Source organism: Notechis scutatus, chromosome 3, assembly GCF_049901735.1.
Source record: "Notechis scutatus isolate UNSWTSFEM ecotype Mainland chromosome 3, rNotScu1.2, whole genome shotgun sequence".
Taxonomy (NCBI): Eukaryota; Metazoa; Chordata; class Lepidosauria; order Squamata; family Elapidae; genus Notechis; species Notechis scutatus.
In genome coordinates this window covers 193,770,551-193,783,185 of record NC_142011.1, presented here as the reverse complement: position 1 = coordinate 193,783,185, position 12,635 = coordinate 193,770,551, and the positions used below count along the sequence as shown (strand labels likewise).

General features: G+C 42.0%; 1 protein-coding gene across 1 annotated transcript in view; it reads right to left on the bottom strand.

Annotated features, from left to right (window-relative positions):
• Window positions 1-11,769, bottom strand: part of MAL2 (mal, T cell differentiation protein 2) — a 35,202-nt gene extending 23,433 nt beyond the window's left edge. Inside the window, exon 1 of the mRNA XM_026689541.2 lies at window positions 10,007-11,769. Coding sequence (XP_026545326.1) covers window positions 10,007-10,144 — 138 coding nt within the window. The 5' untranslated portion in view covers window positions 10,145-11,769. The remainder of the gene's footprint in view (window positions 1-10,006) is intronic.
• Window positions 11,770-12,635: the final 866 nt, after the last annotated feature.

Sequence of the window (12,635 nt, the reverse complement as noted above, 5' to 3'; positions counted from 1 at the left end):
CAGCAGTGGCTCTTCCATCCCAAGGACTGGCCCATAGATTTCCACTGCTCTCCTCTCCTCTGCCTTCTGTGCAGCCGCGCGTCAGGCACTGGACCCAGCTGTTCCTCCTCTTCTTCATCAACCCCCTCCAAACCTGGGGGCTCTTGACTCTCCAACTGAGGGCTGACGGATGGCTCAGGCTCCACCTCTGTCTCTGTCTCTCTCTCTCTGCCAGCTCCATTCCCTCCTTCCCCCTTGGAGCTCCCAAGTTGCCCTGATGCTGATCCTGACTCCTCCTCCTCCTGCATACCTGCATCATTTTCTCTTTTTAATGCTTGAAGAGGATTTTGCAATCTCTGATGTATTGCAATTATGGAGGAACTATAGTTGAAGGATCAGCATAGTAGGGATCACAGTAACAGATTTAACACAATAACAGAGTTGGCAGGGACCTCGGAGGTCTTCTAGTCCAATCCCCCGCTCAAGCAGGAGACCTTATACCATTTCAGACAAGTAGTTGTCCAGGCTCTTCTTAAAAGCCTCCAGTGATGGAGCACCCACACCCACCACTTCTGAAGGCAAGCTGTTCCACTGGTTGATGATTCTCACAGTCAGGAAATTTCTCCTTAGTTCTAGACTGGATCTCTCCTTGATTAGTTTCCATCCATTGTTTCTTGCCTTACCTTTAGATGCTTTGGAAAAAAGACTGACCCCCTCTTCTTTGTAGGAGCTCCTCAAATATTGGAACACTGATATCATGTTACCCCTAGTCCTTCTTTTCACTAGACTAGCTATACCCAATATAGTAGAGTAAATATAGAAGCTCCAAATAAATCACCCTGATGTGGATGTGGGGATAACAGAAACCTACTTTCAACTGCAGTCCCACTATACATGTGCCTTAGGACACTCATATATCTCCTACTTGGTAGGATGTGAGCAAGGTAGTGTCTAGAGCAGTGGCCCCCAACCTTTTTTGTGCCACGGCCCGGTACCGGATCACAAAATGATCCGCAGCCCGGTACCGGCATCAGCACGCATGGCAAGGTGAGCCGAGCGACTGGCCAGCCAGCTGTCCCCCGCTTCTTCCCGCCACCTTCAACTCCTCCTTTGTACCTTTGTCGATGGGCTTCGGACGACGGTCGCCGGCTCACCTTGCCTTGGGTGCTGAAAGAATCCTCGCGCCTTAGTTTTGTTCAAGCCCCCCCCGATGAAACTAAGGCGCAAGGATTCCTTCAGGACCCAAACACCGCTTTCCAACCGGAAAAGCTCACCGGAAGCACTTTCTCATCAAAACAAGATGGCGGCGCCCAGCAAACCGGCGGCCCGGTAGAAAATGTTCCACGGACCGGTACCGGTCCAGGGCCCGGTGGTTGGGGACCCCTGGTCTAGAGTATAGAATACACTAAGCATATTTTATACAAAAAAAATAGGATGGTTATTGCATTAGTGGCATCCTGCCCAAAATGTGCATAAACTTACCAGTGTGTTCCTAAACGTGCTGGCACATGTAATAAACCCTGAGAAAACGTCAAAGCAATTCTCCAGGCCAACTTATATCTAGCATAATGAAGGTGGTCTATCTTTTTCTCACGTTTCTTCCTTTACAAAGACTAAGCATTTTTCCCCCCTTCTAATCTGCCCACTCCTTCCTGTAATCGTCTGACTCCCAGGATCTATTAGGCACAGATCACAATGTGTGACAACTGCAGGAACTGTATGAAATAAATACTGAAAATGAGATTTATCCGCCAGAAGAATAAGAGGGAAATAATGAAAGAGGATGTGGAAGCTGCTTGGAACAGAGTGAACAGAATTTCAGAATTTCTCATCCTAATGGGAAGTACAAAAGAGTATTTTTGGTGGGATGATGATGTGAAAGCAGCTGCAGAGGAGATAAAAATGCACCGAAGAAAATAATTACTGCAGAATAAGAGGTAGAGAAAATATAGAACCATTAATGAAATACTTTGGAAGTGGGTGAAGAGGGCTAAGCAAGGAACATTGAATAGGAGTTTAAGATAAAATTGACGAAAAGACTTGAAGCGATATAGGCATATGTGAGTTTTCTCAGGACATTTTTAGAGATTTGTATAAAACAATAATAATCCATGCAAGTGGGGATTGAAACACATGCTACTAATTATTAAAGCTCAAGAATACAAAGATGAAGTCATCAATGCGACAACAATGTTGCAAATTATGTAAAGTTTTGTGCAAATATGAAGTTAAAGTTTGGTTGCCAATAGTGTGAGAATAAATGAAGTGATATACAAGGAAAAGTGTCCATGAATTTTCATCCTGTCCATCTTCTTCAGAACTTCAACAAAGGGAATGGGTCTTTCAACTCCAGTTCTCTATTAAAAAAAGATCAGTGTTTCTTAACCTTGGCAATTTTCAGACGTGAGGACTTGAACTCCCAGAATTTCCCAGCCAGGATGGTTAGAGTCCCCATATCTTAAGTTGCTAAGGTTGAGAAACACTTATCTATGCCAAAACAGGAGAGGATAGCCTTATGCAAATGTGGGCAGAGAGGTACAGCCTCTTTAAAAGTTTTAAAGAAATGATGATTTAGCAAGTATAAATGTCCCACTGGTTGAACTTAATTCCTTCAAAAAACGATTAAAGAGCAGAAGCCATCTTGGCTATCCATTCTGGAATTTAATCCATTTTATTAAGCATCCATCCAGAAAGTCTCTTGTCTGACATGATCATAGAAGCAAACGTTTTTGCCCTCCTAACTGTAATTGGGTCATATATTCACTGTCCTGCAAACTGAAGAAGGAAATTGACTTTATGATTCTTGGGAGAATCATTGCATTGTTCTCAATGCACTGATTCTGAGACATTTGTAGACACCACCAGCAAAATTTTATCCAAAAATAATAATTCCCATGAGGAATTTGTTACGTAGAAGTAGATACACATATCACACAGATGTTGTCACTGGATAGGTAAATGTTTGTAAGCTGCCCAGAGTCCCTAGACAAGATGGACGGCACATAAATCAGAGAGAGAAAGAGAGAGAGGGAGGGAGGGAGGGAGAGAGAGAGAGAAGAAGAAGAAGAAGAAGAAGAAGAGAGAGAGAGAGAGAGATACACAGTAATCATTTAATTTCATTTTCTCATGACAATTTATACTCTTTATGCCTAAGAAATTAAAACATTGTAGCATCCCAATCAACATATGGATTACATAGATATTGTATAAATAACTGAATCAAAGATCATACACTGCAGTAACCTTAACTGGTTTGCTTGGTTTTGGCTTAGTGTAATATGTGATTCCAGCTTGTTACCATAATCAAATAGTGTTAATACTGTTAAAAAAAAAATTCAACCACCAAAAGCCATACTAAGCGTGGTTTCTCGAATTTTCCCCAAACCTTTTTATGAGAAATGGCCACACAGTTCTTATATCTTCTTCTACATAACAAAGCAATGTGTTACGCCTTTCTCTCTCTGCGTGTGTGTTTCTGTTCTCCTATAGCGTTCCTACTGTATGGGCATGTATGGGTGTGCTGGGAAGCATGAATCAGATTATATATGCAGAGTTTTGAGTCTTGTGAACCAGGAAGGCAATGGGAGGGAGGCTTAGAATAGAGAAGTCATCAATATTAGAAGCTCTTGATTTCTCTGTAGCACTGCTTGTCCTCTGGGATGACATCCCCCTCCCTCAAGATCCAGGTAACTGTTACCTGATGATGCTTTGGAAGCTGCTAGAGACCCAGTTCTGTTCCTAAACTCTATTGGATATACTTCCTTCTCTTTTACAGGTAGTCCTCAACTTACAATTGGGATCAGAATGTTCATTGCTAAATAAGAGGTTGTTAAATGACTCATTTATTTTACCATGGTTGTTAAGCGAATCACTGCAGTTGTTAATTGGACACTGCAACTGTTGTAAGGGATGGCCTGCTGGTTACCAAGCACCCAAATTTTGACCATGTGACTAAGAGCATGCTATGATGGTCATAAATGTGAGGATTGATTGTAAGTTTCCTTTTTCAGTGCCACTAGCTATTTTTTTGTCTTTGTACTTTTAAAAATAAAAATAATTGTAAGCTGTCCAGAGCATTGGGAACTAAGCAACCTATAAACTTAAGACATACATTTTAAAAAATCAATAAAAATGACCAACTATTCCTTCCAGCAGGGAAAAATACCTGATTTATTTTCGCTATAGCCTCATTTTTAAAGGTTTTTCCCCTCCCCATCACCAAATCAAATTGGTGCCCTATTCTGTTCTATTTTAGAGAGTTATTCTGCTGAAGGCGGGCAAAGAAAGTACCTACCATTTACATAATTTATTTCCATGTTTATTAGATTGGAAAAAACAAAAGAAAAAAACCCCCTGTTTTAAGTAGCTTGTTATCCCTCTCCTCACATTAATCCACTTTCACAATGGCCAACTAAATGGATTTGTCCTGCAATAAAGTAGCATATTTTGATAGCAAACAGACACAAAATGATAGCAGCAATATATACTATCCATTTCGTTAAGTGCTGGCTTTGTACAAGTACCCTTTACTTGGTTACCGATTCATTTTTCAGCTAGGCACAATCCTCTGTATTATAAGCTAATCAAATGGGGCGGGTTTCTTCATCCAACTAAGTCATTAAAAATCTAACTACAGTATTCAAAAGTAATCAAATTCAGCATATCATTTGAATATAAAAGCTAGTTTAACTCACAGATGAACTACAGGTAGTCTTCGATTTATGACTACAATTGAGCCCAAAACTTCCATTGTTAAGCAAGAGAGTTAGTTGTTAAGCAAGTTTTGCCCCAATTTAGGACCTTGCTTGCCACAGTGAAGTGAATCACTTCAGTTGTTAAGTGAGTAACACGGTTGTTAAGTGAATCTGGTTTCCCCATTGATGTGGCTTGTCGGAAAATGGCAAAAGATGATCAATCCCACGATTCTAGGACACTGCAACTATCATAAATACATTCCAAATGCCAAGAGTCCAAATTTGGATCGTGTGACCATGGGGATGTTGCAATGGTTGTTAAGTGTGGGAAAAAAAGGTTATAAGTCGCTTTTTTCAGTAGCGTTAACTTTGACCAGTCACTAAACAAACGGTTTTAAGTCAAGGGCTCCCTCTATTGCAATGCCCTTTCAATGGGGCCGTCCTTGAACACCATTTGGAAGTTATAGCTTGTTGTGGTTCGCCGGCAGCAGGTGCAGACAGCTTAAGTCTTTGAGGGAGAGGACTCGGATGAGGGGCCTGCATGTGATGCAGGGATGGGGCCAGGACTATTGGATACTGGGGTGCTGCCTTTGGAGGTTGTGGAATCTGGCAGCAGTGATGCAGAGGACCCCGAGGAGTCTGTGCTCAGTGCGTGTGCTCAGGGCTGCTCAAAGGAAAGAGCAGCTGAAGCAGCACGGGCGACTCAGGAGTAAGGCTGGAAGGTGACGGCCCCTCCCATAAGGGACAAAAGCCAGCCTTCGGGGTTGGCTTCTTTGCAGGAAGCAAAGAAGTTCTTTATGCTCAGAGGTCTTGTCCTCTGGTTTGTTTTTGGAAACTTCTGGCTTGGGATATTTATCTACAATTAGTCTTTTGTTCTTGGCAGCCTTTTGCAACCTTGAAAGGGCTTGCTCTTATCTGGGACAATTAGTTTTGAATGGCTCTTGGCTGTGAATGAACAGAATTCACAGCGCCGCATTTAAAAAGGTTTGTTTTTATACATACTTTGTTTGATTTGAATAAGGCTTGAGTCAGAACATAGCTGATCCAGATTATGGCAATGCAGGCAAGAATAGAATAGAATAGAATAGAATAGAATAGAATAGAATAGAATAGAATAGAATAGAATAGAATAGAATAGAATAGAATAGAATAGAATAGAACAGAATAGAATTCTTTATTGGCCAAGTGTGATCACACAAGGAATTTGTCTTGGTGCAAATGCTCTCAGTGTACATAAAAGAAAAGCTATGAACAGAACATGACATGCCCCTTTGGTCATCACTAATTTGTGACCTGCATTGGCCACCTATTGGCTTTCAGGATGCAATTCAAAATACTGCTGTATCTCATATACAAAGACTCACTGGTTTGAGATGGGCGGGTACGCAAATTGAATGAATGAATAAATGACTAAAAAATGTCTTGTGGAATTTGACCTGGTTATTTGAAGGAGTGTCTATATCCAATAGTTTCTGCAAGACCTGACACTGTGGGTGTGTTATACATCCATTTAATTAAACAGTACTTTCATTTATCAGAACCTAGGAAATAGGTCTTTTGATATATCAGCCTCTGGAACAGTATTTTCCCAGATATTCATATAGCTCCCACCCTGATGGATATTATAAGATCCTTGAAAATCTAGCTGGTTTCCCTAAATGTTGAGCCTCTGTTAGTTTTTTTAAAAAAATAAGCTATGTATTTTCTTTTCAGATATACATGATTTCCTCTTTATTTTATTGTTCTTACTTTTTAAAGGGCATGATGCCCAGAGTTACTTGCAGCCAAGTGGCCTCTAAATTTAATTCAATAAAATAATAATAGTTTAATGGGTCGTGTGAATCCAGTGGCTGAGCAAATTGCAAATCCAAGTGGGTCTTGTTTGGCTTTGGTCCAGAATGTTGTATATAGCCAGCTATTTATGTCTTATTCCATAAAGTGGTATCTGGAAGGCCAGGGGATAGAACTTTCTGAGATCAGTAACAGGGTTGTGCTAGCCAGAGGAAATTTGCAGCAACCTCTTGGGGAGTTTATCAGAGTTCCTTGTTAACAAAAAAAAAAATCAACAATTACACAATACTTAACATTATGAACATGCAGAGTGATGAGGCGATGTGGAGAAGAGCACCAAGGAACTGCTGCCAGTAGTCTAGTCATGCCTTCAGGGATAGAGTGACTAAGAAGATGTTTCAAGAGTTGTTTCGAAGTTCTACGTAAGCAGTGACAAGTAGAACAACGTTTGAGTGGGACCTGTGAGATGTTAGCTTTGTGCATTGCTATCTAGCTGCATTAATCACTCTTACTTTCATCCGTTAACTTGGTTCCAGGAAAGACCAAGTGAGAGAAACAGGATATCATTGTTCTTCAGACCACCTGTTAAATGCAGGAAAGAGCCAAGGCATTCAAATAGATGCAGGTTTATTGCATGCTAAAACTCTATACAAGAATCTGAACTACTAATGGTTCAAGTGAATTGGCGGAAGATAAGAGTCAATGGAATTCAAGGTGGGCTGGACTTAGATCTCTTACCGACACAAAGGGACTCAAGACTGATGATGGGTTTGATCCCTCCTTTGGGCCCAGCCTGCTCATCTCCTACATCACCAAATAAAACACTTTTGATGCTTTGTTTTCCCTACTGATTGTCTGTGACCGGAGAGTCCCTTGTCAACATGTTGGCAAAAGACTCTGGTTAGGAGTCTTTGCAATGTCCAGATAGTTATAGAAGGCAACCCAATGATGCGGTGATGTCATGGGACTAGGGATGGGCAACCTGTTGTAGGGTTTTCCTGGAGAGCTTTAAGAGCAGGAGGCAAGCTTCTTTTAACCACCTGAAGACATCCTTTTCACTTTTGTCAACTGTCTTGATTACTCCCACCCCCCAAAAATAATTAGTTTGGGGTTTTTTTTGGTGAAGGAGTAATTATGAAGAAATAGTTTGGCTTCTCTGCTGTTGAACTTATGTGACTCTATGTCCAGATGCTGGAAGCTGTGCACAGGTTGATCTTCCCTGTACTAAATCATGATTAAACAGATCATGGTATCCTATAATACGTGAGCTAGGCATTATGACATTCCTTCACCCGTCAGTGAAGACAAAGTCAGAAGAAGGTGAATCCAGTCCCTAAAATGGGTTGGTGATGGGACTTTTCTCTCTGATAATTGGGCTGCTGTGGTACATTTAGGCAACTCTTGGGACTTCTCTATAACCTATCCTTAGTGTGTGCTCTGATCCTGTCCCTGCAAAGAACAGCAGGAAGAATGATATTCAGATACCAGCAGGCAGGCAGGAAGTGGTTGGAGGAGGAGTAATAACAGAGTGCAGTTTCAACAACATAGGTGTGCTTGAGAAAGGTGTAGGAGAAATACAGAGATTAGAATATAGGAAAACATTGCCAGCTTGGTTTCTAGAAAGGATTTTTTGGTTTATTGGCAATATGAGAAACTAAAATCAGTGGAGTGGAAGAGAAGAGATCTTAGAGATTTTCTAATCCAACGCACTGTTCAAGCTGAAGACATTTCAGACAAATGATTGTCCAATCTCTTCTTTAAAATGTCCAGTATTGGAGCATTCACAACTTCTGAAAGCAAATTGTTACACTGATTAATTGTTCTAATTGTCAGGAAATTCCTTCTTAGTTCTAGGTTGCTTCTCTCCTTGATTAGTTTCCATCCATTGCTTCTTGTCTTGCCCTCAAGTGCTTTGGAGAATAGCTTGACTCCCTCTTCTTTGGGGCAACCCCTGAGATATCAGAACACTGTTATCATGTCACCCCTGGTCCTTCTTTCCATTATACTAGACATATCCAATTCCAGCAATTGTTGTTTATATGTTTTAGCTTCCGGTCCCCTAATCAACTTTGTTGCTCTTCTCTGCACTCTTTCTTTAAATGTTCTTTCTTTCAATGCTATCCTCTCCCTGATAAGGAAATCGCTGAGACTTGTATGCATCATAAAAGTGTTACAGGAATTTTAGAAACCTTATTAGAGAGAAGTGATGACAAAACTTGCCTCTGAACTGACTTTAGCGGCATGTAATCAGTTGTTATCACCACAACACCTTTTGTGCTGTTTGGAAACAAGAATGAGCTGATCTTGAAAGAAAAGGTTGTGGTGATGCAGAAAAAAGCTGAGTAAGAAGTACAACTGAAAGAGAAAATGCTCTGTGCTTATTTTGTCCCATCTTCTAAAGATAAGTTTCCTCAGGTACAAAGGCAGGAAGAGATCTCCACTTGAGATTCTAGAAAGCTAGTTACATAAAAGTGGACCAAATTACCAGATCTTTTTATTTGCCCAAGTTAAGAGGCAAGGGGATTCTTAACAGATTAAACAGATTAACAGAATTGGAAGAGAATTTGTAGGTCATCTGGTCCAACCCTCCTCATCCAAGAGATTTATAATTAAATTAGAGAGCAGGAATCCTTTTACATGGATAAGAGAGAACCAAAGTGGAAGTTGAAGGTCTAATGCACAAATGAATTAAAAAAAAAAAGGATACACCACCAAAGCAAATCCCCACAATACAATAATCTAAATTCTAAAAATGAGTTCATTTCCTGTGTTCACCTAAACACACCACGGTCAAATCAATAAACTGTGTTAGGACTTAACATTCACACCATATGCTAAGAAAACATTCGGGTCCTCCCCAAGACGCTAGACTAGAGGGGAAGCCCCTCCCCATTTTACCTTAGCTTAACCTAATAGGCAGTTCTAGTTATAATAAGATCTGCATCGACAATCTACTCTGCTTTGAGAAATGGAGTAGCCCACCAGGAAAATAACAGAAAATTCTACTGTAAAGGCCTTTGGGTGTGTGTGTGTAATATGCAACATAAATAGGAAGTGAGAAAAGCTGCAGCTTGAGGATAATGTCGCCAGAAGTTGGGGACTAAGGGACAGGCGGCTGTTTTCCCTCTCTTGAGCGCCTGACAGCTGTATGCAAGGTGCAGAATCCAACAGGTGTGTCTGTTTTCCAGCATCTGGCTGCAAGTCCGATCTGCGAGTAGTCGTGCTTCTTTTTTTTTTTCCTCCCCCCATCGCGGAAGTCAACTTTTCTTGATCTGCCCAGGCCAGCTACCTACCAGATCGAGTTCCTTCTACCAGTCGATCACTTTGATTTTCTTTTAAAGGGGACTCGGCCGAAAACAAAGCAAGGAAGGAAGACGCCCAAGGGAAGAAAAGAAAGGACCCTTTCCTCCCCACGATCCCGCTGAAAGGGATGGTCGAGCTGGCCGGGATAGAACCACCTGCCCCACCTGTTGCCCCTCCGCCTCCTACGGTTCCTTCCCTTTTCCCTCCTCCTCCTCCTCCTCCCGGCCCTCGGCACTTACAATCTCCAGGCAGATGAAGGCCCCCGAGTAAGTGCGCAGGATTTCCAAGCCGGAGGGGAGGTTCACGCGGGGCGGGGGGTAATAGGCAGTGGCGTTGGGCGGCGGAGGCATGGAACCCCCGCCTCGGGCAGAGATCATGGTGCGGAGGGATCCGAGCGACCGGCCGTGGCGGGAATAGAAGCCCCTGACGTGGCCTCGCCAGGTATAGCAAGAGTTACGCCAGGCGGAGGAAGCCGGAGCTACAGGTGGCGGCAGGGCGGGAAGGTGGGGAAAGGCAGGCGCGTTGGTCCGGCGCCGCCCGCCGCCCGCCCCTTTCCCGGCTGTGGCGGGGGCGGCTTTTGCGCCCACCTTCCCGCGTTCTGGACCGGCGGCCTTCTCCTTTGCAGAGAGTGTCTCACCGGAGCTATTGTTCACCACCACCCCAACCTCGGCGGGGGCCTTTATATAGGGCCACAAAATAGTGCCCCGAATTGACGTGACCCGACTAACAACGCTTGAGTCCGGGCTTTGCCGTCCAATTCCTTCCTCCCCTCCTCGGGCGGGAGAAGGTTATCTCGGGTTAATTGCCGCCAGTCGCAGAGAAGGGGACTCTGGGCCTGTTCGCACGACCCCTTCGCCCGCGCTTACCTGAGCTTTGCTTGGGCAAAGCTGATTTCGGTTTTGTTTTTGTTTTTTTAAGGGGAAACTCGGGATAATTTGAATCTGGGTATCTACACAGCCACGGAGCTAGGCTCCTAACCCGGCTGGGTTGGCACAATGCGGGCTTGGTTAATTCAGAGTGTTGAGGGAAATAGGCACTATCCCGGCAAAAAATTTCTCCCCCCCCCCCCAACAACTTCACTTTTCAAAAGAAGGGAGGGAGGGAATGTTTCTGGGATTATGGTTTTGGCAAACTGTGCCGTTTTTTACCCAGCCTGAGAGCCTCCTTCCTGCAAACTTCGTTCATCTTAAAAAGCTAAGGGCAACCTTGCATCTGACTAGTGGGAGACCACCAGGTGATCACTGAAGGATTGTCCAGGATGCTACACATTCTCTTCAGGACCTGTTTTCCCTCTGAGAGGAGGAGGCGTGGTTATCCAAAGCAGAACATCCAGATCCAGTCCCAGTTTTGTTTCATATAATATTAACCTTGTGAACTCTTTAAGTTTCTTCTTTTTGCTATGTATTCAAAATGGACAGTGATACAAACTGTCAACACACACACACAGCATGTGTATATGTGTATATATAGCATGTGTATATGCGTGTTGTGTATGGGTAGACATATACTTTCTTTTGAGAGCAGGCAACAGGATTTCGTTTTTAATGTGTACCAGTGTGCTCACAGTAAAAAAATAAAATAAAGATTATCTTATCTCTAGAATTCTCAATTAAACCTTACTGTTGAAGGCAGTAGCAGACTATTTCCATTTCATGTCATGGAAACTGGCTCTGGAATCAGAAGCAGAACTCCATTCGTGGGAGACTTTATTTTAAAAGCCCTATTTTTAAGAGAGAGAGAAGACTTCAACTCCTGCAACTAAAACAGCAATAGCATCTAGGCTTATCTAGGCTTTATCTAGGCTTTATAGCATTCTCAGGGCGACAACGTAGAAGCATTACTTGCATATTGCTCCCAACAATCTGGTTCCAGTTTGGACAAAGGCAAGAACTTGGTTGTGTTCGTGTGACTTTGTTAACCTAGATCCTGAGTTAATTCATTTTCTGGGATTATAGAACCCACTGAGTTTACCAAAACAGCTAAGGTGTCATGATACATGAAATCACTGAAAAAAAGAAAATCCCTTACATAATTAAAACTAACTGAGTTTGTGTGAATGCAGCTGTTAGGCCTTGACATAATCTGATTTGGGATGTTGTATGAACGCAACTGTTGAGAGGGTTGTTGATGACTTAAAATTGTATTTAAATAACATCTTTGACAGTCATGGTGCAACCCAATTTTCTGAGTTTGCAACGTGAATAATAGACAATGGTTTTGAACCATACGCTAAGCTCAAATGGACTTGGCTAATTTGTTTTTGTTTTCTGCTTTAATTATTTAGATAAATCCCACTTAATAAACTGGGATTAAGGAAAAGTCAGGTATGGACAGAGCAATCAACCATATTTCTAAGTAAACATAACTGGTTAAACTTGTTGATGTTGTGATGGGCAAGAGCTTAATTATTAACCATTTCTAATATCTACCAGAGACTGCAAATGAATGATACTTGCATATTGCCTGTACCTTACAAGACTTTCATAATAAAAATTCAGCTCTGTTTCCACATTGTATTATTGAGCACTCCCAGAATTATATTGATTTAGATGCAAGATAACCATCCTGTTTTCTAGCAGCTGGATCAGAATGCATACCACCTTTTACTTCCATTCTTATTGCCAGATGGCAATTCACGCTATGCTTCTCCGCAATACATCCATTTACTTATATAAATGGGGAAAAAATGCTTCTTTTTGTAATCTAGGTGTTATTGAATGAAAATACTTTTTAAAAAATAAATACTTGATAATATAACATTCCAGTGCAGATATTGTTTATTCTTCCCATAATAGGTTGGAAGAAGCAGCATCCAGAAAAGATAACTTAGTAGATCAGTTCATGCCACGTATTCTTGATCTAGCTCTG